A 25,913-nucleotide genomic window follows, 5' to 3' on the forward strand; every position below is an offset into this window, starting at 1 on the left:
GGGTTAGACAGGGAGAACTAATTAGGAATCGTTTGGGTGCCAGGTTGTCTCTTGTTTAGTGCCGGGGGGGAGCCAATTCCGAGCACTACTGTTTCCCCGCGGGCGGATACGGCCAGGTCGATCGTCCTCTTTTTTAGGATGACTTGGGATGGACGATGATTCGTCTGGAGTGGATTGGCCCGTTTGTCTCGCAGGTAAGAAGTCGTACCCACCGGTACTCCATGTCTTTTCTGTGGAGACATTCAAGGGAAGAATGGCCTCTTTTGCGCGGAAGTGGTCGGCTTTGGCTCTTTGCTCTGCCACATCATCGTGGCTATTGCGGTCATAGAGGTAAAGTCCGAGAAAAGTGAGAAGAATCCCAAAAGCTTGGATATAGGTAGTGGAGTTGCCAAACCATACAATCGCGACCACAATGACAAAGACTCTTTTGACCAAAGACGCCACTGAGTATGACACCGGCGATGTCATCGATATCAAGATAAAGGCCAGGATGTTTTGAGCAAAATGTGACACGCCGTTGAAGACGAATTCGAGGAAGAGCTCCCCATGGTCCAAAGAATTCTTTTTGCCTGATAGAGAGATGACACCATCTTGTAGAAAATCCGAGATGAGAGGATAACCTTCTGAGATCATCCAGATCGGTAAAGTCAAGATCAAGGCCAATCCGGAGCAATAACAAAGCAGATTTAACTTGTCTAGTTTTTGTCGGTCCGGGGACTGAGGCTCTGATTCTGCTCGAGACGTTTCGTTGAAGAGCTTCTTGGAAAATATGTTCTGGGAAACAAACACCAGAGCCGCAAGTAGTGCACACATTATGCCAAAGAAGTTGGTAGAGAACCCGGTGGAACAAGCAAGCATGACCCCTAAGGTCAAGGGAACAAGCGATAGATAAGTGGCTTTAGCATACCGGATGCGAAAAAACATGCGGTATGCTAGGACAGTGAAAAGGGGTGACAGTCCCTTAATGGTGTGCACCAGTGAAACGGGAATTTGTGAAGTAGCCATGGAGCTAAGTATATGACCTGCAAGCTGGAAGACTGCCAACGGCAATGTGGTTCCGATGATGTGTCGTGATGGATAGCGGAGGCCATTCTTGAGAGCCGGTACATGGTGTTTGAGCCAAGGAATCACGCTTGCAAGATAAGAGAGTAGTAGGCACCATATTGACACAAAGGCGAACTGTATAATCGTGAGAGTGATGGGTTTTGGGAGGGCATTTAATATGGACTTTGAGGATGTGTTTGTGACGGCGGAGGTTAGATACCAAATGACGCAGAGAACCTAGACAACAATTAGCCACAATCCGGTAGATAAGACCGATAACCTTACAATCAGTTTATACGAGACCGGCGCTCCAAGTGCCTGTGCCAATTCCTGGGCGTTGGCGCTCACACTGGCATTGCGTGTTCTGATGGTGCCGATTGCCTCACTGATACTTTTCCTTGGTTTGTGCCTCGAGTTTCTGATCTCCTGAGGGGCATAACTCGCTTTCCGCGGTTCCCAGCGGTCACTTTGCGTGTATCTGATAGAAGAGGCTGGGTATTGTGGTTCGCGCGTCGCCGCTGTGTCGTATAGATCATCATTGAATGGTGGGAATTTGTCCACCGGGCTGGTCATTGATTGAGAGGTAGAGGTTTTCGCTGGTATTTGCAACTCTGGTTGTCGTATAGATGCACGTCGTCCGGAGCCAGTTACGGTGGTTGTTGTCATTTCCCCGGTTGCCAGAAAGATAAGAATCCTCCCCCTATGCTGGAAGTGGCGTTGTAGTTGAATCAAGAATTGAAGCTGGGCGTTGGTGTTTTAAAACAAACAGTCCCAGACAGTCAGTCGGATAAAGAGACGGTGTTAATTCTTCGATGCGTATGCGAAGGTAAGTCTCTATTATTTGGGCGAGGCGATTTAGAGAATCGATTTAGGAGGGGTTTGGGAATTGAAACCCAGGTATCCATTCCGTAGTAACGTTTGCGGCCTTTTCCAGTATCGAGGTAAGTAAGCAGTTACGGCCGGCCGACTCGCCGAGTGGGTGGTGGATGACGAATCCCTAGTCGCGCTAACTAACTTAAGAGCCGCGACCATAGTTACACCGTAGAAGTTTGTTAGTTTCCCAGACCCCTCGGGGATTTCTTCTCATCAGTTGACTTTCCATACGAAGTATATCAATTTTCAGGGTTAACCAGCGATTAAATGGATATGCTGTGGATTGCTTATCTTCATCCTTACATAAGTTCCCGTATCTGTATATATATGTACCCTAGATACCCGGCTAGACTACCTAGCATAGAACCTAGGTACTCTGTTTTGTTATATTGTCTTTACCCCCCCTTATGCACACTGAGCCCATCACACGTGACTAGGGAATTGCCAACGGAGTTAGCTTAAGTAACATACTCCGCCATGACAACCAAGACCCATGTCGAATGAATCCCATGCAACATGGAACCTTTCCTGGTATACCTCTTCTTAATACCTATAATAGGCTCGGTCTTCGAATTGGCAGCAAGTTTTCAGGAAGCCAGTTTGGGCTTCATGAACCAGTGGATGTTTAACCAAGCCCTGCCCGGTCAAGGCTCTCCAGAGATTTCGTACTCTGAGGACTGGCAAGTTCTCGGTCCGTTTCGGTGCGGCACACGAGGTTAGTGGTGCGCCTGCACCTTTCTAATCGTATACTGAACGAGCTTAATTGACCTATCACGACGTATATTTTCAGAATCCGTCTGGGGTGCAGACCCGCTAGAGATCGAGGGCGGATTCTCCAAGCTGCCATTCAATACCAGTGCGGTATTCAACAGTGCTCTTGCTGTCAACGGAACTGCTAAATGGGGTTTGCTTAGAGCTGACACCTCGGCCTTTTCGGATCAAGCCAAAGCCAAGCTAGTAGTGAAATTCCCTGACATAGACTGGGGCCATCTTAGCTCCGTTTATGGATGGCCTGGTCTGCAATATCAGGCCTGGGCGCGCGGTCGTTTGAAATTGAACAAAGGAACCAACCAGAATGTTGCTATCTTTATTGAAGGAATACTAGAATTCTCCATCAACGGTCAACGACATTTTGGCGGCGATGTGTATGGCTATCATAAAGTGCCCATCATTCTAAGCCTGCCACCAGGCGATAATGTGTTAGAACTACGGTTAGTCCGTGATGTTCGGGCAATGGGCGGTATAGGAGAACCCACCATTGAGGTCACAATGGAAGCAGATATACGCCATGATCATCTTACCGTGGATGAACACAGTCTGATCCTACCAGAATTAACCGATGGAACGCTGGGCAGCTCGTGGGCATCGGTGAATGTACAAAACAACGTTCCTGATCCAATCGAAATTCTCTCCATCGAGTCTTCCGATGTTGGTACCTCGAGGAATCTTCAAAGTTCTGAACCAAAGTAACAGCTGGATAGGGCGACCAACTCCAACTTATCATCGAGAAGACTTCACATCTATCTCCATACCAGATCAGGCCTGTTGTATTCCAGATTCGTGCCGGGCATACTCCGACAAATGAGGTCTCCGCCGAAATATGCTTTAGAGTACGAAAAGGAGATAGCCAAATTCGATGCACTCGGCCGTTCAGGGTTAATTTACCCCGAAGGCTCTTATCAGAGGCTCAAAGGATTACCTATCTACACCCTGCGAACATCGTCTCGTATGCCATATTGCGCGCCCCACCAAAAAAGTCATGTCAAGGGAACGAGTCCCTTCCGGTCATTATTGCGCTCCATGGCGCAGGGCTCGAAGCAGATAGCATGCAAGTACGCCGAATGTTGGATGCCGCGTATGGGGTTTGCGCATGGATGCTGTTTCCAAGCGGTGTCACCTCCTGGAGTGGTGATGATTGGCGTGAGTTTACAGGATTTCTTTTGCTTTTGCTTTTGCTTTTCCTAATGTTTTGAAGCCTCGCTTCATTGGAAAGACTTACCCTCAAACTTACGCTTTCACCGAGGATGGACAATAGCAATTACTGATCACTTCAGACTCTTGGGGCTCTTCTGATATCAAGGCTGCCGTAGACGCAGTCCCATCATGGATAGAGAATCTTCCCTGGAAAGGACCGGACTTATCACATTCTAGTTGGATAGTCATCGGCCACTCAAACGGGGGTCTGAACCCCATCAAAATATCCAATCCAATTTAATTATTCGTTCGCTAACATATACAGGCCAAGGTGCATGGTATCTTGCCACTCACTACCCCGACAGCGTTGTTGCCCTGGCGCCCGTGTCGGGATATTCGTCAATAGAAAGTATGTGCCTGGATATTTGACTCAAAAGCGGCTATCTTGCTGATATGGTAGACTACGTACCTTATACCATGTGGCAGGAATCTGAGCCTTTGCTCTTCTCAGTTCTTCAAAAGTCACGCTCCAGTTTCAAACATGAACGGCTACTGAGCAACCTCGCTGGAATCCCAGTATTACAGCAGCATGGCGCAATTGATGACAATGTCCCGGTATATCACTCTCGCCTCATGCACAAGCTACTAGGAGAAGAACATTGGCCGTCCGAGTACGAGGAACTAGTCGGGAAAAACCATTGGTATGAAGGAGTGATGACATCCCCGGCCCTATTGAGGTTCTACCATGAACATGCTCGTTCTGAATCTCTCTCGAAGATCCCCACTTCATTCACAGTGACCATACCATCCTGTGGGTATATGTCATCCAAGGGTGGCATTTATGTTGATCAACTACAATCGCCTGATGTGGATGGCCAAATAGAAGTTACACGAGACATCAATAGTGGAGTGTGGTATCTCAAGACTCGAAACATACATCGTTTCCACTTTTCAGGCAAACCTGACCGTACAGAACTGCCTACTTCCTTGGTACTTGATGGTGCAAAAGACCCCTTCGAGATCAACATAGATCAGAACAAACAAACCTGGTTTTTCAAGGATGCACGCGGAAAATGGAATTTGTCCCAAAACCACGCCTGGATGAGTTTAGCTCAAAGACATGGTCGTCAGCTTGGTGCAATGGATGCTATCCTATACTCGGAAGGACCATTCGCAATCGCTTCGTGCTCGCCTGAAGTTGAGCACATCGCACTTCAAATCAGCCGTAACCTTTTGCAATATTTCGGTGCAGATTCATTCTTAACGATTCGATACAACGATACTGTTTCCCGCGCAGCCCACAAAGGCCGACGGCTGATAGACGGTAATATCTTGACTCTTGCGCTAGGAAACGATCTACCGCACTCGGAACTCAAGGCATTCCCAATTACTGTGAGCGAGGATCAATTGGTTTTATCTAAGAGACCACACTATCTTGGCCCTGGACAACATGATCTCTTTGGAGGGGATCAACAACGCATCGACTTCCGCTATGAGTTCGAGGCTGGAATGGGCGCGCTCTTTCTTCGTCCATTGAAGAACGAACGACTCGAGCTTGTGGTATGGGGGGCAGATATATCCGGCCTAGAACAAGCTGCACGCCTTGTTCCCACACTAACTGGAGTTGGTCAGCCCGATTTTATCATACTGAGTGATGCCTGCCGCTGGAAAGGTCATGCTGGACTTTATGCTGCCGGGCATTTTGATAAGTTCTGGCAAGTATCATCGGGTTCCTTTATACGCGCAGATCCACAGCCACCTTGGAAGTAGCCTGACCTAACTAAATCGAGCGTCCTACGCAAGTTGAATTTGCTTTTTCGTAGTACAATGCTTTGGTAGGGGTTGCTTTTCTTTTCTTTTTCTTTTTATAAAGCCGACCTGATGCCACCCGCTAGTAGGTAATCAGCAGTAGGCACTGAAGGCACCCGGGCTTTTGAACGCCAGAAACCTACGGTTGGTATTTATGCCTACATTTAAAAACACTCATTTCGGTTTTTATTTTTCCGTTTGAAGAATTGATCTTAGTGTGGAGACCTCCCAAATGAAACTCTTGACAGCTCCCTTCTTGCTGACTCGAATCAGGTGTTCCTTCCTTATTTCCTTTTCAACTTGACCTCACTCCCCCCTTCCCTTCCCCTCCCCTTTCTCCCTTTTCCTGGCAATTGTTGGGATTCTCCATTGCTACTTCCTAGTCCTTTTATTTCTGGTTCCCAAGATCTATTTTTCTGAAATAATATATTGAATGTTCAAACTTCCGATATCTTCTCTTCTAACTACTACTTATCTATCTCGAGGCTCACTCTGCGACGAGATCAGGCCTATCTCTTCACTTATGACCGCATTTTAATTCTTCTTGTTCAGTTCATGAACAAGCCTGCTTGAACTTGGATTCTGGAAACTGTAACGTCTCACAATCATCCTGAATTCAGCCTTCTCCCGCTTCTCTCGATTCTTGTTTCTGCTCTTGCAGCATTGGGTTCCTGGATCCATCAAAGACAGGCTCTGGAATCAATCTGTGCAAAATGTCTTTATTTTCAACAGGGTCCCCAAATGCTAGCCACAAGAATTTCGAGGGAGGAATGCCTTTGACCGATGAAAGCATTGAATCGAGCACCCACGAGAGAAGCTTATCATTTGACTGCGAAGGATCGGTGAGTTGTTGCAAAAAAGCTAGTCATGAATGTCGGAGCCTGAGTTGATCTAATTCTTTGCTCATAGAGCAAGAAGAGTTTGGCCGGCTCCGGCGGCCACCTTGAACCCTTGTTGTCCTGCAAATTTGGGAACTTCAAACCAGTGGCTGGTGAGGCTGGAGATAACCCCTCAAACAAGGTCAGACTCTTGCAAACATCCAGAACTTCAGCATGACTTACAATCCTAGAAGCAGAAGTTGGACCATTTGAATACCAACATAGTCCCCGAGGCTTCTGAAATGGAGAAACTGCTTGCCAAACTTTCTCCCAGACCCCAGTCGACAGGTGTCAAATCTTTTGTGGATTTGGAAGCTTTCGCCAAGATACCTGAGCAGCAAGATTGCTCCGACGGGGGAAAGCGTGTCCTCACAGGCAATAGTGAAATTCCAGAGGGCTATGTGGATGCCACCAAGCTTGTTAGCATGTTGCCAAGCACTCCCACACCCAAGCCGTTTGATATATCTACTTTAATAGATCCCGCTGAACCAGATATGACACAGACCGGGGCCTCGGAAGTGTTTCGCTTGAAGCAAGAACTGCTTGCTGCCAACTCGAAGATCGCCCTGCAAGAACAAGAGCTGGCTCAAACCCGTGTGATCAAACATACTTTGGATCAAGCCCTTGGCCCTCCTTCTGAAGCGGACTTCAATGGTCGTGAAGTGACCGAGCAGACGATCAGTCATTTACAAAACGCGTTCAACGCAACCAGTCCGCCATTCAACCAACTGCTGGACGGGTGGACTGGACAAGATGACTCTCAATCGGATATCTCGGATGCTCTTTCCGCTGGAGCATACAGCAGAGCTCAGAGATTCTGGATTTCCCCAACTCAACATTCGTTTAGCATGGGCTCCAATGCCTCAAATCCCGACAAATCTTACGGGGATGCCTTGCCAGTTCCTTGTAGCTCATTGAGCCAAGAATCAAGCAGTCTATGGGGCACGTCAACAATTCACACCCCCAACATTCCTGGAAACGCCTCTCTTCATTCCCACCGGGTGTTCTCCAGCAGCTCATCCGGGCCCAATTTTGATACACGACTTCCAGGGGAGCAGGCTCGATACCTTCAGGGAACAGGTCTCGGGTCACGTAGGCCTGTTTCCCAGTCCAACCGTGGTGGATCTTGCTTCCCAGCGCAGAACTCTCCCTGGGGCACATTCACGAATGGCTCTCCAAACAATCCTGCTTCTAGGTCACCACCCGGCCGACATGGAACTGCTTATCAGCAAGTCGGCTTATATCCAGTTCCCTCGTATCATCAACAACCGGCTGGTACTCCGCTTTCCCCAACGGCGGCTGAGTTCACTTCGGCCACGAACACGGGTGCTGTACCATGGACATCCTCACCGGTGAGTCTTGGTAGAATCTGATCCTTTTGTGTTTCACTTTATTGTGCATGGTAACTTAGACATTTTAGGTTGGAGGGGCGCCCGCCCATACTTACATTTCCCCCTTGGAGCCCCTGAATTATCGACGGCTTTTGGACAAAAATGTTTCCTGCGATTGGAGATATATTGTGGATAAGATTGTCTGCAATAACGACCAGCAAGCCTCTATTTTTCTTCAACAAAAACTCAAAGTTGGAACAGTGGAGCAAAAGTACGAGATCATAGAGGCCATCGTACACCAGGCTTATCCTCTCATGATCAACCGTTTCGGGAACTTCCTGGTTCAGCGATGCTTCGAACATGGAACCCCAGAGCAAATAATCGCCATCGCTAATGCGATCAAGGGCAATACGCTAAGCCTTAGCATGGATCCATTTGGATGCCATGTCATCCAAAAGGCGTTTGACTGCGTACCCGAGGAGCCAAAAGCCATGATGGTCCATGAACTCTTACGGAGAATTCCTGAAACAGTAATCCACCGATACGCTTGTCATGTCTGGCAGAAACTTTTTGAATTACGCTGGAGCGGCGAGCCTCCACAAATCATGGCCAAAGTCAATGATGCACTGCGTGGGATGTGGCATGAAGTTGCTCTCGGAGAAACTGGAAGTCTTGTGGTCCAGAACATCTTTGAAAACTGTGTAGAGGATGAAAAGGTACAGTTACTCCCAAGATTCCCTACTTCCTATTTTTCTTTTTTCTTTTTTTTTTCAATATAACAACCATAAGACTGACCCGTACAAAGCGCCCAGCAATTGAAGAAGTGCTTGCGAAAATTGATATACTCGCTCATGGACAGTTCGGAAACTGGTGCATTCAGCACATATGTGAGCATGGTGCACCTCACGACAAAAACCGTGCTGTTGAGCACATTGTTCTCTGGGCAGTTGATTACAGCATGGATCAATTCGCGTCAAAGATTGTAGAGAAATGTCTGAAGATAGGGGGCTCTGAGTTCTTGGATCGTTATCTTGCCCGAGTATGCACCGGACGTACCGATCGACCGAGAATGCCTTTGATTGACAGTAGGTTCAAAAGCCCTGGTCTCTTTTTTCTCTGGTACTAAGATAACGCAGTTGCCGGTGATCAATATGGGAACTATCTCATTCAATGGATTTTAATGAATGCTGCACCTCATCACCGTGAGCTGGTAGCAAGTCATATAAGGTATCCAAAAGTGCTTTTTCTTTGAACTTTCTTCCTTTGCTATGTCGAAATGGGAATGACACTCTGAAATGCCCCTCACCCTCCAAGCCCATGCTGGTCTTCTAATCATGGGCACAGGAAACACATGGTCTCACTCCGCGGATCGAAATTCGGCTCACGCGTAGCCATGTTATGCTGCAACCCATCTCATGCAACACGCCCCGGGCCAGGTGCGGGCATACAGATAGGCCGATTCAACAACTTTAGCGACGACCGCTTCCAGGTGCCAGGACAACATGGAGCACGCTTTGGTCGCGGAAATCAATGGAATCCCGGTTATCCGCCATTCCGCTAAGGGAAGCCTATGGAAAATCCGTTCTGCCTTCTAAGGAACGAATCAATTGTCTTTTGCGAATCAGACTTCACGGTGTTTTATACCTGGACCCTGGACAAGCGGTGTTCCAATCCTAGCATGCATAGCATGACATTCTCTTTCTCTCTATTTAAAATTTCGAACGCGAACATGATCTCTCACTCTATCTATGCCATGGATTCTTCTGAGCTCTGCCTTTTTCAACAAGGGTTGGGAGAATACGAAGATGTTATAATGTGCGTTGGTGAGTGAAGGATAAGAGCTATCAGTGGCTATCACCTTGTGTCGACTTATTAACAGGCAATTAATATTTTGCTAGGAGGTAGAGATTTTACAAGAGTACAGACAGAGTTACAAGTGTGGGTTGTTTATGGAGAAGCTTTGGTTTACAGAGACAGTACTACGTGTCGCGAGTCTACCTATCGATGACCATCTGTTATGTCCCATCTCTGACCGATTCCTAACCTGTTGATACTATTATTCCCCTTAATACAGCGAAATTAACAGTTTTTATGGAGCTTTCCGAGGCCTGTACAAGGGAGATATCTCACTCTATACCTTTCTCCGTCACGCTCTTGTAGCCACAGCCGTCCCGAGTAATCACAACCTCGCCTCAATGCACAAGAGACATGGGAGAAAATCATTCGTCCTTGTACATCGTGCAAATCGAGAGTTTCAGTGACTCTCCTTTTCCCACGGCTTGCGTCTCTTTGGCTTGGTACTCGGGGTATCATGGCCCATTAAGACGGTGTCTGGAATTTGCTGGATACCAGGAATCGGTTGGCCGGAGGTGATGAGATCGACTATATGTGCAAACGAGGAGGGATACGAAGGGTCCCCCTGTGTATGTGTCGAATCCTGCTTTGTGCGAGGACTTATTTGCTCGGACATGGCCTTACTCTCACATGAACCTGGAGATCTTGTTGAAGGCGACGATCCTTGTAGCCAAGCCTTATAATCTTGGAAATTCAACGGCTCCGCAAGCCTCTCTTTTCTGGAGAAGAAGAGAAGGGAGTATTAACACTGTAAGCCCTTCACCCGTGGGATCATTTGAAAAGGCCTACCTTGAATAGTAAAAACATTTCGCCTGTAGGACTAGGTCATCTTCGCGGAGGAGTTCCGTTTCAGTCACAGGTCTATCAGGGTGACCGAGTATCACCGATAAGCCTTGAGAAAATTCAGGATCATCACTAAACCGGTACGAGCCCAGCTTCTCAAATTGTTCAATTGCCGAAGGTTGGAACCTCGGCACCGTGTCCTCGTGCGCCGGAGTACAGCCTGGAGGTTGACTCGACGGGGATTGTGAGAGCGGCTGAGAGTCCATAGAGTGACGCTAAAGATCAACTTGAAGGGCAAAGATGCAAGTCAAAGGGCGGGACGGCAAGATACAGTTTTTGAGGGAAATCGACTTTCGATTGCGGCATGAATTGCTTCCTTGGTCGGTTGCAGTGGTTGTGTACGGGGTAGAGGTTTCAAGATCGCAAGGAAATAAACTCACAGCCGAGGCCGAGTCGACTGACGTATGTGGGGAACTAGTTCTGACAAAGGCAAAACGTGCGGGGTGTGCGGGCGGGTCGAGAGGGCTTTATAAGGAGGCGATAGATCAGGACCCATCATCGTATCATTTTTCATTTTTCTCGTGTACGTATACATACATAAAGGCCTCAAACCTTATGATTTCTCGTTACTATGCTGAGGTGTCCATTGCATCTAGACTAGACCCTTCCTTAGGGAGATCATCATTCGCCGAACTGGCCGTCCGACTTTGACATCCTGGACAATTGTGCACGACCTCATGGGCAAAGAGGTCGCAGTCGATGCAAAAATGATTCCTACAAACAGTGCATTCGTAGCGACTGCTTATGCTCATTCCCTTGTTCTGACTCTCCGCTACTTGTAATTGTTCCTCGGAAGGTACAGGAGGGAAGGGTACGCCACAAGCGAAGCATACAGAACTGAGCGAAGCTCGATACCATGGAACCTCGACCCAATTTATTAGAGGGAAGAGATGATGATATGACCGAGCGAGATGTGTTGACAGAATTAGGGTAAGGCTGCACGTGGGGCACTCGGCAGGGAGACCGCATACTTTGCTGTTGCATCGTGAGCACAGATAGCCTCCACAAGAAGGCTTCGAATGGCACGCGCATAGAGACGGGTATGTTTCGACAGTACGAGAAGGGAACCCCATCATGAGGAGCGAACTTGTGGACTGCTTTTGGGAATATGTGACGGGCGGCGTCGTAACATCCATCATCAATTCCCGGAAATGTTGCTCGTCGAGCGCAACGCCATACGTCGAGTCGTCGCCGCCATTGGTTTTCACACAGAGTTCGCGGCAGATGGCGACCTGGGCGGCTAGGCCGACAATACCGACCCGTATATTATCATCGATAAGGGTGTTTGTTGTTTCATGGATATCGCCAGGATCGGAGGAAAGGAGGGAGCCGAATATGAGGAGAATCTCGCGAGTGCCGTGACTTGGAGTATGACTTCAATAGTAGAACCGACACATTAGTCTGCAGTTAACGTCGCTGTTGACGCCGATACAGGGGCGAAACGTACAAAAGAGCACCGCGAGCCATTTCAAGCCCATTTTGAATGCTAGGAAGGCCTTTCGGGTCCTGATCCCTTAGAGCTTGTATCGAACTGATGTGCTCCGTAGGGTTTCCACTCATGTCACTTATGCGAGTCGCAAGGCCGTCGCGCAGACCGAGAACGGCAAGCTGTGAGATTGGGTTTTGTTCAAAGAACTCCTTGACAAACTCTTGCGCGTACCGGAGCGTAAGAAGATATCGCGTCGGTCGGAGATCCTTTTCCAACATAGACTGCGATAGGTCGAGGATTAAAACCAGGTGGCGGATGATGCCTCGTTGTAGCGGCGTCGTGTCCCTCAAAAGCCTGCAAGCAAGAAATAAACAAAGGGAAAGCAAGAGAATTCAGCCTCATTGACCGAATGGAGAGGCAGTCTTCTTGTACTGCTAGACATCAGGGTATTTTTCGTCCTCTTCCGCAAAGCTTACCTCTTCCTTTTTCCAGCTTCAAGAAGTCCGTCTACAGCCGAGCTGATTGTGCCATCTGCGCTCTCCACCAAGGACTCCCAGGTCCGGGAGACTTCCCATTCCGCGCCTCCGCGCTGCCTCTTTCTCCTTGGGCGAGGTGCCGTATCCCCTCGCGATCTATTATGAAGGTTGCCCTCGTTCTCGTCCTCGGAAACCTCACCAAGATACTCTTCGTCGGAATCTGCCATGACGGTGATGGTTTGAAAAAGAGGGATGGATGAGGGAATGGATGTGACGAAAATGAGGCAAGAGAGAGAGAGAGAGAGAGAGAGAGAGAGAGAGAGAGAGAGAAAAGATCAGGTGTTCATCGAGTAGTTATAAAAGTCATGGGTAGTTGATAAAATGAACTTCACAGGGTCCCGGCAGAAACCAGTCGGGAAAGGGTCCAAGCTCCCTCCCGCGGGCGATCTCTGGCTCTCCCGTTGTCCTCTCTCCGTCCTAGAATCCAGAGTCCAGGATCTAGGATTTAAGAACTCCGCCGGCCTGTGTTATCCGAAAGTAGCCGTAGGGAGCCTGTTCAGTACCCCTGCCCCTCCTAGAAAGTATACTAATTGTTCCAGCAGATGTGGGGGAGACGGTGCATCACGTCAACCAAGCGTCCGGGCGTAGCTACCACCACTCAGGCATTAATCCGCGGTCCCCCGGCGTCTTTTCTCCGTCGCCCCTCCTCCCCCTCCTTCTTCTCCTCCTCTGCTTGCTTTTCGCGCGCCTCGCCTTCTCCCCGCCGTCCTCCTCTCCCGTCGCGTGCTCGCTCAACCCGCTCGCTCAACCCTTTCGCTGTTCCATACTCGTTTGCTAGGCATTGCTCTTCGGAAATACGTGCAATGGCCACAAAAGACAGAGAAATTCTCCCCGACGTGTGAGCAGTTCCAGCGGCCTCTGAGATTGGGGGGCTGGGTCCCTGGTTCATACACGGCTACTGACTGGGTTGCAGGGTGACGCCCGTCAATTATCATGTATCCTTGTTTGATCTTGAGCTTGGTGGTTCTTGGGCCTACAAGGGAGCCGTCAAGATAGATGCCAGAGTCACCCGTCCCACCAAGGAGATTGTACTGAACTCCAAAGAGATCGAGGTTCAGAATGTGGAGGTCTTGGGAAAAGATGGTTCGTAATGGTCGTTTTCCAGTTCGGCGAGGGTATCACTTTACTGACCCCGCTGTAGGAGCCAAATTAGCACTGGCATCCGATATCGCGTATGACAAAAAGTCGGAACGTGTGGTTTTCAAGTTCCCAAATGAACTCACCCCTTCCGACATCGTGTTGTCTATCGCCTTCACAGGCACTATGAACAGTGCCATGGCTGGCTTTTACCGATCCAAATACAAGCCGGTGGCAGAGCCGGGTGCCGATACCCCCAAGGAAGGCGATTTCTACTATATGTTAAGCACCCAGTTCGAATCGTGCGATGCACGTAGGGCCTTTCCTTGTTTTGACGAGCCAAACCTGAAAGCTACCTTTGATTTCGAGATTGAGATCCCCACGGGACAGACAGCTCTTAGCAACATGCCCGTTGTGTCCGAGAGGGAGGGTAGCCGTCCTAACCTCAAGTTTGTTTCGTTCGAAAGGACTCCTGTGATGAGCACTTATGTGAGTCGATACTGAAAGGTCCCGCCGCCGTCACGGTCAGAGCTAACTACTTCAACAAAGCTTCTTGCCTGGGCCGTCGGGGACTTCGAATACGTTGAAGCCATGACGCAACGCCAGTACAAGGGGAAGAGCATCCCTGTTCGTGTTTACACGACGAGAGGTCTCAAAGATCAGGCCCGGTTTGCTTTAGAGTGTGCTCACCGCACTGTGGACTATTTCTCTGAAGTCTTTGAGATTGAGTATCCTTTGCCCAAGGCGGATCTACTTGCTGTTCATGAATTTGTGAGTGGCTCTGTTGCAGCCTTGATTCGATGAATACTTATCTTTCTCAGGCCATGGGTGCCATGGAGAACTGGGGACTGGTGACGTATCGCACTACTGCCGTCCTGTTTGACGAAGGAAAGTCTGATACGCGGTACAAGAATCGCATTGCTTACGTTGTGGCACACGGTTAGTCCAGTCCGCCAAGCTGCTCTGCTCGTTCCTGGTTTTTACTCACCGCTATTGATTCAGAGCTGGCTCACCAATGGTTCGGTAACCTGGTGACAATGGACTGGTGGAATGAATTATGGCTCAATGAGGGTTTCGCCACCTGGGTCGGCTGGCTGGCTGTCGATCATTTTTACCCTGGTAACGCCCAACGTCCTTTGCAGCTTGACTTCGCTTCATCTAATCACATGCACAGAATGGAATATATGGTCACAGTTTGTCGTACGAAATTCCCGAGGTAACATCGACATTTCCTTATGAGAAACTAATAATTACGCAGGCTGAAGGTGTACAACAAGCATTCCACCTCGACTCACTACGCGCCTCTCACCCGATAGAGGTCCCCGTGAAGAATGCCCTGGAGGTGGACCAGATTTTCGATCATATCAGTTACCTCAAAGGAAGTTCCGTGATCCGAATGCTGAGTGATCATCTTGGTCGGGAGACATTCCTTCGAGGAGTGGCCCTATACCTCAAGGCCCATGCCTACGGTAAGTCAAGGTTATGAGGGTAAATTCAAACGAGTTTGGTTTATTAACAAGATTTAATCCGTAGGCAATGCTACGACCAATGATCTTTGGTCGGCCCTCAGCAAAGCTTCCAATCAGGACGTTAATAGCTTCATGGTACGTCTCATGTTACTGGCATTTGCTATCGTTGCCTTCTAACACTGTGGTGGAGGACCCTTGGATCAGAAAAATCGGATTCCCGGTCGTTACCGTTGCGGAAGAACCAGGACAGATAAGTATCCGCCAGAATCGCTTTTTGTCATCGGGAGACGCGAAACCAGAGGAGGATGAGACAACGTGGTGGATTCCACTTGGGGTCAAGTCAGGCCCAAAAATGGAAGATGTAAACTCGGATGCTCTCACCTCCAAGGCTGCCACCGTTCAGGGTGTTGGACAGGATACATTCTACAAGATCAACAAGGACCTCTCGGGCTTTTTCAGAACCAATTACCCGGCAGATCGACTATCAAAATTGGGAAAGTCTCTGGGGCTGTTGAGTACTGAAGATAAAATCGGCCTGATTGGCGATGCCGCTGCCCTTGCTACATCTGGAGAGGGCACGACCGCAGCTCTATTGGCTCTCCTTGAAGGATTCAAGGAGGAAACCAATTACCTGTCAGTTCCCCTCCCTTCGCCGGAAATTAAATTTACGCAGAATGCGGCCAGAGTGAAAACTGACATATCGTAAGGGTTTGGTCTCAAATTTCCTCGTCCCTCGCCAATTTACGCTCGGTCTTTGCGCAGAATGAACAGGTGGCCAAGGGACTGAAGAGGTTCACCCTCGAATTGGTATCCCCCGCAGTCGAACGGATTGGGTGGGAATTTGGACCAAATGAAGACTATCTCACTGTTCAGCTCCGGAAGCTTTTGATTGGAATGGCTGGCGTTGCAGGCCATGAGAGGTATGTTAAATTACTCATCCATACCTCTTCAGATGACTCACACAACTCAGAATTATCGCGGAGGCTAAACGACGCTTCCAACTCTGGGCCAAGGGAGAAGACAAGAGTGCTATCCACACCAATTTGCGCTCGGCAATCTTTGGCATTGCGATCTCGGAAGGTGGCCGGGACGAGTACATGTCAGTCAAAGAAGAATATCTTCAGACCGATTCCGTAGATGGCAAAGAAATTTGTCTAGCGGCACTTGGACGGACTACAAGCGCGGAGCTCGTCGAGGACTATCTGAATTTCGTGTTTTCCGACAAGGTGGCCATCCAGGATGTACACAACGGCGCGGTTTCCCTGGCGGCAAACTCCAAGGCCCGGCACCTTCTTTGGCAATACATGAGAAACAACTGGGAAATGGTCGAGTCGCAACTGTCAGCAAATAACGTTGTGTTCGAGCGCTTTGTACGGATGGGGCTTTCGAAATTTGCAGACCACCAGATTGGTTCTGACATCGCTTCATTCTTCGAGAAGCAGGACACGAGTGCCTATGACCGCGCATTAGTCATTGTTTCGGATAGCATCCGTACGAATGCGCGCTACAAGGAAAGGGACGAGGCACTGGTTTTGGAGTGGCTTCAAGCTCATAAATACGCCTGATGCTCGGGGATATCTTGCTCGATAGGCTAGAGTTGCCTCTTGACACCCAACTGAGTATAGTACCTAAGGCAAACAATCCAAAGGAGTCCAAGGTCTCTGTCTTTCTATCTCAAGCTTCCATTGTTAGTACAGATTTCTACGCAGTATCACTTGACAAGGTCAGAGTACCCATGACCGTGTCATGTACCTGGTATTAACTATTGCCTACTAAGTAGGGCTGTTCTGCACACGAGAAAAGAATTAACTACCTTTGTAAACTTCAAATCCACCTTATTAATTAAAATGAATGGCTAATTATTTTGCGGATAATTACTTGTTTTCCAGCATAAGTCGAACGAGAGAGTAACAGGGAAGTAAACTAAGGGGGTGGGGGGCAAAGAAACTGGAAGAAGGCGTTAAACAAAGGGACTGCGACCGTCAAGGGATATCCTCTACACCGTACAATATGAGGTACGTACTCAAAGGGCACTAGGCTCGATCAGGGGGTCCCGGGGTGAACGTGAAACGGTCACAGGCGTAGTTAACCACCGCCCTTACTAAGAAGTGCTGGAACCTGCACGCTGGGTTCGCCTGCTCTCCTGCACTCAAGCAACGCATCCGCCATTTCAAGACTCCAGCCAGTTTCCATCGAAGTAGACAGACACAACCAGTCTCCCCTACCTTCAGATCCTCGTTCAACTTCAGCTCAAATCAGCAAATACAATCCGCCCATACTGATACTCGCTTTTGGCTACTCTTGCTGTCCGACAGTCCGTAAATACTCTGCCGTTGTCAACAGATCAGCATCCCTACTCCGATCATCATGAATCCCGAGTGGTAAGTCTTCTTTCTGCTACCCTGCATTCACGTACGGCCTCCATAATGCCTTCTTATTGTTCATTTCCTGCGGAGAATGGACTGTTCGGAATCTTGGAGAGACTCGTTTGCTGATTTCACCGGTTGACTAGAGTACTCCCCCCCCCTCCTCCACGACCCTCTATCTCTTCGGCGGACAACAAACACATCACACTCCCGCGACTTTGCTCCCTAACAAGTTATACAGATACGACTATCTGTTTAAGCTGCTGCTTATCGGAGATTCCGGTGTCGGAAAGTCTTGCTTGCTCCTCCGATTTGCCGATGACACCTACACGGAAAGTTATATCTCTACCATCGGTGTCGATTTCGTATGTCCCTTCTCCTCTACTTCCCTCCTTGTCTATGACGAGCCCACGTTGATATTGACTGTTCTGTGACAGAAAATTCGGACCATCGAACTTGATGGCAAGACCGTGAAACTCCAGATTGTAGGAATCCCGTTACCCGAATAGGGATTCACTTGATAGCTGACGGAGAGCCTAGTGGGATACCGCTGGCCAAGAGCGGTTCCGAACTATCACCTCGTCCTACTACCGCGGGGCCCACGGAATCTGTGTCGTATACGACGTGACTGACATGGACTCCTTCAATAACGTAAAACAGTGGCTTCAGGAAATTGACCGCTATGCCACTGAAGGCGTCAACAAGCTGCTTGTGGGCAACAAGAGCGATATGGAGGACAAGAAGGTTGTGGAATACACTGTGGCAAAGGTGCGTCGTTACCCCCTTCCCGTCTTCATACTTTTTTGAAAATATATGCTTTCTTAAATGAGAATGGCAAAGCACTGACCTAGGATGTCGTTGCAGGAATTTGCCGATAGTCTAGGAATCCCGTTCCTGGAGACCTCCGCCAAAAACGCTTCGAATGTTGAACAGGCTTTCTTGACGATGGCAAGACAGATCAAGGAACGCATGGGCACTGCGACCGTCAACAACAAGCCTACCGTACAGGTTGGGCAAGGCCAGGGTGTTCAATCTGGATCCGGAGGTGGTTGCTGCTAAGTTCTTGTTAATCTGAGCTATGTACGGGTGCAATCCATCGAAGGTGTGTAAGCACACCGCCAGGGTAATGGCTGATCTGCTAGCTCCCTTTGGTCGAATGGCATTGTACGAAACCCGATATGGCAAGGATGATATCTACGAATTGCTTCAGATCTGGGGTGATGATCGGTGATGAGCACAAATGCTTCACCCTGCTTAGACGGCTTGTTGATTTTGTCTTAATATCGCGTACAACCGTGGTGCTACCTATTGTCATTTCCTCTATGTTTCTCTTTTCTTTCTTACTGCCTCTTTTATCACTGGATTCTTAGTTTTTTTTTTTCTTGTTCGTGTTGCGCTTCAATATCTTGTCTTTGTTCTTTTTATTTTCCCTCTTCGTTTTTAAACAGCATCCTCGATCTAGTTTTCTCCGATAATATTGTTTTCGCGAGTTCATCTTGACTGGTGGGACTTCCTGCGTATACCTTACCCGGGTTAAGTAATGGAGAAAAACATGACTATCGCCGACATACTGATCTGGTGATGTATTTAGCACTAGTTCGTGAATTTTGCTTCGGTTTTATTTGTGCCATTCCATGGACAAGGGGGTGTAAACAAAACGCATGTACATACATACCTACCTAGCGTAACGCTGAGAAGGCGAGCCGATGATACAACTCCTCCCCAGCTCTACCAGAGACCGATGTCTTATCGGGCACTCACATGATACCGATCACGACTATCACATGTGTCAAGTCACGTTACGTATATACATATATATACATACATACAATACATTACGAAATAACATACAGTACCTACCTTAGGTACCTTGCTTGTAAAGAAAGATAAGATACTGTACCTTACTGTACAGTGCTTACAAAATACCTTACTGTATATACAATACATTGTATCGAATATCCTACTTCCTGTATAGTAGAGATCCTGATGCACGGAAGTGTCCTGAATGTACTTCTGGTCGGTGAAAGTGCGCTTGAAGTACTCTGTAAACATATCTATCTGGCCGGGAGCTAACTACTAACTAACTAACTAATACACAGCAGCTGCATTATTAACCCACCCAGGCCCAGTGCTGGTTGCATCTAACTGCAAAAGGCCTAAGTTTTGCATTCTTTATCCATACATCAGCCGAGGCACAGGTTTCGGTAAACGTCATGAAAATCGTCGCCCGCTTGCCAAAGCCGAATCATTCTCGTACCCCGAGTGCCCAAGCAGTTGCCCCTTTTTATCTTCCTTTCTCTTCTCTTCGCTTTTCGCAGTATTCTCCTGCTTTAATGCAAGGTGATTTACTCCCAAAACACGCTATTTTCGAGCCCTGGTCTCTACCAATCTTCACTAACGCCACTTCAACTTCGTTCCTAAGAACAACGAATCCCGGCATAGATAAAACGACAGCTCGCTAGGGCATCTCAATACCTGTTTCTAAATTGTTCTGTTTATCATGTCTCAGTCGAAGATTGACGGCGCGAATAAGGTAGCTGTGGCATCGGCTGCAGCGCAACAAAGCGACAACATAGCACATGCATTGGCTGGCGCTGGTGGGGGAATACTTTCTATGATATTGACGTGCGCCCTCCATCACCAGCTATCTTGTCCTCGGCACACTGCTAACACGGGTTATCTTGTAGGTACCCTCTTATCACGCTTTCAACCCGAGCACAAGTCGAATCCAAGCGAGCTCATTCTACAACCGCCGATGCTATTCGCCGCATTGTCCAACGGGAGGGTGTTAGTGGACTCTACTCTGGTCTTGGATCTGCGCTCTTTGGCATAAGCGTCACCAACTTCGTATACTACTACTGGTACGAATGGACACGCTCAGCCTTTGAGAAGGCGGCGGTGAAGAGCGGTCGTGCCGCTAAAAAGCTCTCAACCATTGAGTCAATGATCGCAGGAGCAATTGCTGGAAGTGCAACGGTGCTCCTCACCAACCCAATCTGGGTAGTGAACACCCGAATGACGGCTCGCAAGTCTGATTCAGACGAGCAGGCGTTACCCGGTGCTCCCTCCAAGGGATCGCAGGCGTCTACTATTGCCACTTTAATAAGCCTGCTACGAGAAGAGGGCCCGAAGGCTCTCTTTGCCGGAGTTCTTCCGGCACTTGTCCTTGTTATAAACCCAATCTTGCAATACACCATTTTCGAACAGTTGAAAAATCTGGTGGAGCGTCGCAGGCGCATGACGCCGAAGGACGCCTTCTATCTGGGGGCTCTTGGGAAGATTCTGGCAACCTCTTTAACCTACCCCTACATTACGGTCAAAAGTCGGATGCACGTTGCCAGTAAGGACGGTCCCAAAGAAAGTCTGAATGGAAGCGTCAAGAAGATCATCAAAGAGGAGGGATACATGGGATTGTATAAAGGTAAGTGGAGGCCTGTTCTACGACTCTGAGTAAGACCCTGGCTGACACTGGGCTTTTTCTTGCAGGGATTGGACCAAAAGTGACGCAGAGTGCTATCACTGCAGCATTCTTGTTCGCGTTCAAAGATGTCCTCTATGATGCTATGGTATCCGTCCGGAAGAGAGGTAAAGTTTCCCGGTAGAATCGCTCAACCTTTCCATCTCCGGGCTACATTCCATCACGCCACGGCAAGATTCAGAGTGAACCATTCACAAGTATCCGGTTGAGGTCACGCTTTCTTTCTTTTTTTCCCCCTTTTTTTTTTGAGAAGTCCATGCCAGAGACTTTGCGAATATGTATATTTTTTCAGGTTACCACGTCTGTACAGTACCTTATACTGTCGGTTATTGCTTTCCATTGACCACTATATCCTGGAATGAATGTCTAAAGACAACTGACACCACCGCTACTCCTGGCCCTTACCTATGACGCAGAAGTTTCCGATTACCAGACCTGGACTATCCCCAAATGAGCCTCGAATATGAAGGAAAATGCAAAACGAGAAACTAGGAGCAAAAGAAGCTGCGAACAAACAGAAGAATCTACTTGAAGTATACTGAAAGATATATAAATTTTCGTTTCTCAAATCTACGGACTCGTATATAGGCTTGGCAGTAGAATACATAGAATTAAATTCAAATTGTTACAATTTCTGCCTATTTGCTGAAAATGATGCGGAAAGGCGGTGGGTGCACGGGGAGAAGCAGCTGATATAAGCAGGCGGGCGGCATTGGACCGCCTACTGCTTCAGGCGATAAGTACCTGACGCAATTATAGCCGGAACACGTCTTGAGGATCGCGATTCACGCGTCGTGGTTGCCAAGCAACTTATACACTGACCAGATCCTCACATCCACCTCTATCACCTTCACAGCCACTGCTTATCTGAATCCTTCTTTCCAGAACTTACAAGTTTACCACCAAAGTATCCGACTACAGCTTGTTACCTAGCTAGGTTGGAATTCTGTGTGAGTTAGACTGGACGGCCGTTCAAGAATTCAACCTAACTTTGAAATGATCAATAAGATTGGTTACTTCCGGCACCTCTCTGTTCCTATGCTCTCACTTCCCCGTCACTGAAACCTGAAGGGCGCAATCTCTTTATGAGTTCATCACTAAGAAATTGATTGTGTACTCTCAAAGAGATACCATCATCGCCTTGAATTCGTCCTCTAAGCTCTAACATTAGCCACCATTCAAATCCTCTCTTACCTTTGGAAATGGCACCTGTGCTCGTCACTCCATCCTCCAGGCCTATTCTATGATCGTTGTTCAACTAATACTGAGGTATGGATCATCCAACCTTGCCGGCATTTGAGGTTTGCCAGCCAATTGATTAGAGTCAGGTGTAACGTCAAGACGTGGAAACAATTCAATAATAATTTCAGACGCCTTTTCTTTTAAAGATCTGGTATATACAGTTCCCTCATTCCCTCCTTCCTAGTTTGTTTGGTTTAATGCTAACGCTCAGATTTCACTCAGATCTTGCTTACACTCTGTGATGAAATAAGGCCTCTTCTCATGTTTGTCTGAGCACGAACATAGGCAATCGGTTTCCATATGCCTATGAGCATGTCCCAAGAACATTCAAATATGAGAAACCGAGGCTTTGGCTTTGGACCCTCACATCACTTTGGGCAAATCGAATCTGAAAGTACCTCGATAATTGAAGAAGCTAAGAATCTATTATCTCAATTCATGAAGCACTCATCCCATAAGACCCATGAGCCTCAGAATGATGACGCCGGTGGTGGCTCAGAAGGCTGTGTGGTCTCGCATAATACATCTGATCACCTGGAGAAGAAAGACTCTGGTTCTCCCAATCCACGACAAACAATATGTGCAAGTTCTGAGACCTTGACGTCGGAGGGGAAGTCAAGAAAACACAACGCCTTGGTTCAACAATCGACGCCCAAAGAAGTCTCAAAGCGCCCAGTTTGTCTCCCTGAGCGCCAGCTTTCTACACACCCAAATTCCTCGAGGGAAAACTTGAAAGTTAGCCATGAGCGCGCAACTACTCTTTCTAGAAGTGACCGAAAGCGCTCCTTCTCACCAAAGCAGACTCCCAAATCGGACTTGGAGATAAGCCAGGAGAGACACAAAACAGCAGGAACGCGGCGCTCCGGTCGATCTAAATCTGGGCCCACCAATTATTATGAGCCAATGCGTCTATCTGATCTCGATTCCGAGGAAGAGTCAGATCATCGTCAAGTCCCACCATCGATACCAGCCTCGCCATCCAGGGCGTTTGACAAGGATGCCAAGCCCCCCGATCACACGCTCACAATAATCTTCTCTTCGCAAGGACTACAAATCGTGAAGTCGCGCTTCAAAACCATGGCTGAGCTTCAGGACTTGGAGCAAGCATGCTACTCTCCAGAAGTGAACCCTGCAAAGTATGCCCGAAGGTTTATCAAGGGCCCCGAGACCGTTCTCCACGTTGATTTTGGTGAAGATGAGATGATATCCGTGTTAGAGCTGATGTCACTTCACGGCTTACAGAGGACTGCAAACTCAGAAATATCACTCGTCGATCAGATCATACAAGCCCTGTCCAGCTGTGCAGTGTCTGACGATATTACCTGGAATTTGTCGAGGATATACAAACTCTCCCACGTGCTCTCTAGCCAAGGAGTACATGGCGACAGCACGTCGATTCTGAAACTATTGCAATCCCCGGGCAAGAAGGAAGCCAAAAGCCTAATTGCAGAAGTTCTAGAGCAAAAAGAACAAAACTGTGGCGGTCAATATGGTTACCGGGTCGAGGAAATTCACAGGTTGGCCGCATGTCTACAGTGTGCTTCGAAAATAGACCGGCGCCGCCATAGCGACATTGATGCATTTCTCAAAGATGCTAAAACCGGGTGCCTCCCGTCAATTCCGTGTGTCGTGAAGGCCATCGCATCTCCTGACAAACTTTCGTCAGACGGCAGGCGTCCTCGGGGCTCTCAAAGGTTTGCCCAGTTATTGCAAAGTAGAGAACTGGGATGCAGCGTGAACAGAAAAATCAGCTCTGACGTTGCAAGCAATTTTAGGCTCTGCAAGAAATGGAAAGGGGCTTCGAATGATGTGGTAGCGCTGGCGTGGTCACCCGACGGAACAAGATTTGCAGCCGGTGCCACAGCGCAGTGCGATGAGCACAATATGGAATATAACCGAAGGAATAACCTGTTAATCGGTGATTTGACTCGAAGTTGCTTGGAAGAACTCCCCGACCATTGCATCCCTCGACCGGCTGGAGGACGTGCACATAGAGCAATGACTGACAGTCAGCTTTTCATGAGCGTCACGGCTGTGCAATGGTTCCAAGACTTTCTGTTTACAGGAAGTTATGATAATACGGTCAAGCTGTGGGATTTGGGTGGGGGGAAAGCATCATGTTATAAAACCCTCCGGCATGATGCCAAAGTGCTCGTGATGGCTCGTTCGACCTTTGAACCTAATCTGCTCGCCACTGGAACGCATGCCATTGGATTGTGGAATGTCGAGGAGTCTACATACACTTCTCTTGGGCTTTCCGAACATGTCAGTAAGAAGGGCCTTGAACTAGTGCCGACATCTTTAGCATGGGGAACTATTCCCTCCACTAAGAACATGCTGCTTGCTGGCTTGGCTGAAAGTGACGATGGGATCCCACAAAATGGTCATCTTGCAGTCTGGCGTGTTGGAGAAGGGGAGGCCATTCCTGTGCAGTATTCGCCCAACTCCCAAAACATCTTCGACATCAAGTGGCATCCGACCTCGGAAGCTTTTGTCACGGGGAGCTCCACGGGGCTGAGAAATATCGGGTCCGTCGTCCGCCACTACGAGCCTCTCAAAACGAGAAGGGGGATTTACGAGTTTGATTGTCCCGCCCTGGATATCAACGAGGTTACATTCTGCCCTGTCAACTCCAACTATGTGACAGCCAGCTGTACCGATGGCAATACGTATGTTTGGGATTATCGCAAAAACAACGATTTTGTCCTCAAGTTGCCGCATGGCGGGCCCCTTAATCAAACCGACGAGACCCTCACTAGGGAGGAAGCAGATGTGGGCGTGACCGTGGCATTGTGGGGAAATGGAGTTGACCAGTTTTACACTGGGGCATCGGACGGTATCCTCAAAAAGTGGAATATCCTTAAATCTCAGGACGATGCACTCGTTGAAGATACGGCTAGTTTGGAAGAAGAGATAACGTGTGCAGCCTTTTCAGACGATAAATCAAACCTTTTGGTTGGGGATGCTGCTGGCGGCATTCACGTGTTGTCATCGGGGCCTGTTTTCAACACCGACGAACGGTCATTCACATTCGAAAGTGCTCCTCAACTGGCTTGTGAAGATTACGAGTCGGATCCCGAGTCAGGCGTCAAAGCTGGACGCAATTTGTTAGCGTCTGGTCAGCTTTCCTTGCACCCTGTATATGGAGTTGGACAAGGTCCTCACTACACTGGGCCTTTTGCTGCTTGGGCTCGACCGGAAGGAACACCAAGCGAGGATATTGCGCGAACGCAGCTCAAAAGGGAGCTGCAGATTCGTCAGCTTGACGGGATCCCCATCGAGTACCGCAGCGAGCTAGACGACCAAGCTAGGAGGGACGTCGAGGCACAGATTCAACTCGCCCGTATCCGGAATCTGAGAAAAGGCGAGAATAAGAGAAAGAGGAACGAGTCCGCAAACTCCATCAACCGGGCTCCCATCATTCATGAGTTCATCGATCTGTGCAGCGATGACGAAGACCAGCCTCGTCCTTTGACGGTCCCGTCCGGCGAGCTCGAGCGGCGAGCAAAGACGCGGAGAAGCGAGCCTCTAATTGTGAACATGGAATGTGACATCATCGACCTGACCGGGGATACAGATAGCGAGGAGCTTGTAGACGTTCCGCCTGGGATGGAACTCGGCCGTTCTCCCGATCATTTTACATTTGACGAAGTTCGCAGTTTGAAAGACGAGCGTGCCGAAGAACTAGAAGAGGCGCTTGGTGAAGATTTCTGGTGGCCACCAAATCACACTGTTGACCCGAACATTCATGATGATGCTGTTTAAAGGGG

At 48.5% G+C, this 25,913-nt stretch overlaps 7 protein-coding genes across 7 annotated transcripts; 6 read left to right on the forward strand and 1 right to left on the reverse strand.

The window, feature by feature from the left end:
- Positions 1-2,433: 2,433 nt before the first annotated feature.
- Positions 2,434-3,387, forward strand: LDX57_008038 (uncharacterized protein; the record flags this gene model as incomplete). Its single annotated transcript, XM_046089760.1, has 2 exons — positions 2,434-2,632; positions 2,708-3,387. The coding sequence occupies 2 exons, from the start codon at positions 2,434-2,436 to the stop codon at positions 3,385-3,387; spliced, it is 879 nt and encodes a 292-aa protein (XP_045945732.1).
- A 2,966-nt stretch (positions 3,388-6,353) lies between these two features.
- LDX57_008039 (uncharacterized protein) lies at positions 6,354-7,891 on the forward strand (the record flags this gene model as incomplete). The annotated part of the gene is made up of 3 exons (XM_046089761.1): positions 6,354-6,482; positions 6,550-6,660; positions 6,710-7,891. The coding sequence occupies 3 exons, from the start codon at positions 6,354-6,356 to the stop codon at positions 7,889-7,891; spliced, it is 1,422 nt and encodes a 473-aa protein (XP_045945733.1).
- A 3,580-nt stretch (positions 7,892-11,471) lies between these two features.
- Positions 11,472-12,678, reverse strand: LDX57_008040 (TFIIH/NER complex subunit SSL1; the record flags this gene model as incomplete). Its single annotated transcript, XM_046089762.1, has 4 exons — positions 11,472-11,521; positions 11,634-11,920; positions 11,994-12,329; positions 12,452-12,678. 4 exons carry the CDS (start codon positions 12,676-12,678, stop codon positions 11,472-11,474), a joined length of 900 nt encoding a protein of 299 aa, XP_045945734.1.
- A 154-nt stretch (positions 12,679-12,832) lies between these two features.
- On the forward strand, positions 12,833-16,622 carry LDX57_008041 (M1 family metallopeptidase; the record flags this gene model as incomplete). The annotated part of the gene is made up of 13 exons (XM_046089763.1): positions 12,833-12,994; positions 13,054-13,349; positions 13,425-13,594; positions 13,653-14,077; positions 14,138-14,359; positions 14,410-14,527; positions 14,591-14,707; positions 14,763-14,788; positions 14,847-15,057; positions 15,122-15,192; positions 15,248-15,690; positions 15,765-15,977; positions 16,028-16,622. The coding sequence occupies 13 exons, from the start codon at positions 12,833-12,835 to the stop codon at positions 16,620-16,622; spliced, it is 3,069 nt and encodes a 1,022-aa protein (XP_045945735.1).
- Positions 16,623-17,143: 521 nt separating this feature from the next.
- On the forward strand, positions 17,144-19,070 carry ypt1 (Rab family GTPase YPT1). Its single transcript, XM_046089764.1, has 5 exons — positions 17,144-17,435; positions 17,665-17,788; positions 17,861-17,908; positions 17,964-18,191; positions 18,288-19,070. Exons 1-5 carry the CDS (start codon positions 17,425-17,427, stop codon positions 18,480-18,482), a joined length of 606 nt encoding a protein of 201 aa, XP_045945736.1. The 5' UTR covers positions 17,144-17,424; the 3' UTR covers positions 18,483-19,070.
- Positions 19,071-19,923: 853 nt separating this feature from the next.
- Positions 19,924-21,025, forward strand: pmp47 (putative peroxisomal membrane protein Pmp47; the record flags this gene model as incomplete). The annotated part of the gene is made up of 3 exons (XM_046089765.1): positions 19,924-20,048; positions 20,111-20,844; positions 20,910-21,025. 3 exons carry the CDS (start codon positions 19,924-19,926, stop codon positions 21,023-21,025), a joined length of 975 nt encoding a protein of 324 aa, XP_045945737.1.
- A 1,556-nt stretch (positions 21,026-22,581) lies between these two features.
- LDX57_008044 (WD repeat protein) lies at positions 22,582-25,908 on the forward strand (the record flags this gene model as incomplete). The annotated part of the gene is made up of 1 exon (XM_046089766.1): positions 22,582-25,908. One exon carries the CDS (start codon positions 22,582-22,584, stop codon positions 25,906-25,908), a length of 3,327 nt encoding a protein of 1,108 aa, XP_045945738.1.
- Positions 25,909-25,913: the final 5 nt, after the last annotated feature.

This window comes from Aspergillus melleus, assembly GCF_016097325.1.
Source record: "Aspergillus melleus strain CBS 546.65 chromosome Unknown contig4, whole genome shotgun sequence".
NCBI classification, from domain to species: Eukaryota; Fungi; Ascomycota; class Eurotiomycetes; order Eurotiales; family Aspergillaceae; genus Aspergillus; species Aspergillus melleus.

What these genes read in the sequence shown, in the direction of transcription:
- ypt1 (XM_046089764.1), top strand. An exon ending in AGACCGTGAAACTCCAGATT is followed by an intron (nt 17,909 to 17,963) that starts GTAGGAATCCCG and finishes CGGAGAGCCTAG; the next exon opens with TGGGATACCGCTGGCCAAGA. An exon ending in TGGAATACACTGTGGCAAAG is followed by an intron (nt 18,192 to 18,287) that starts GTGCGTCGTTAC and finishes ATGTCGTTGCAG; the next exon opens with GAATTTGCCGATAGTCTAGG.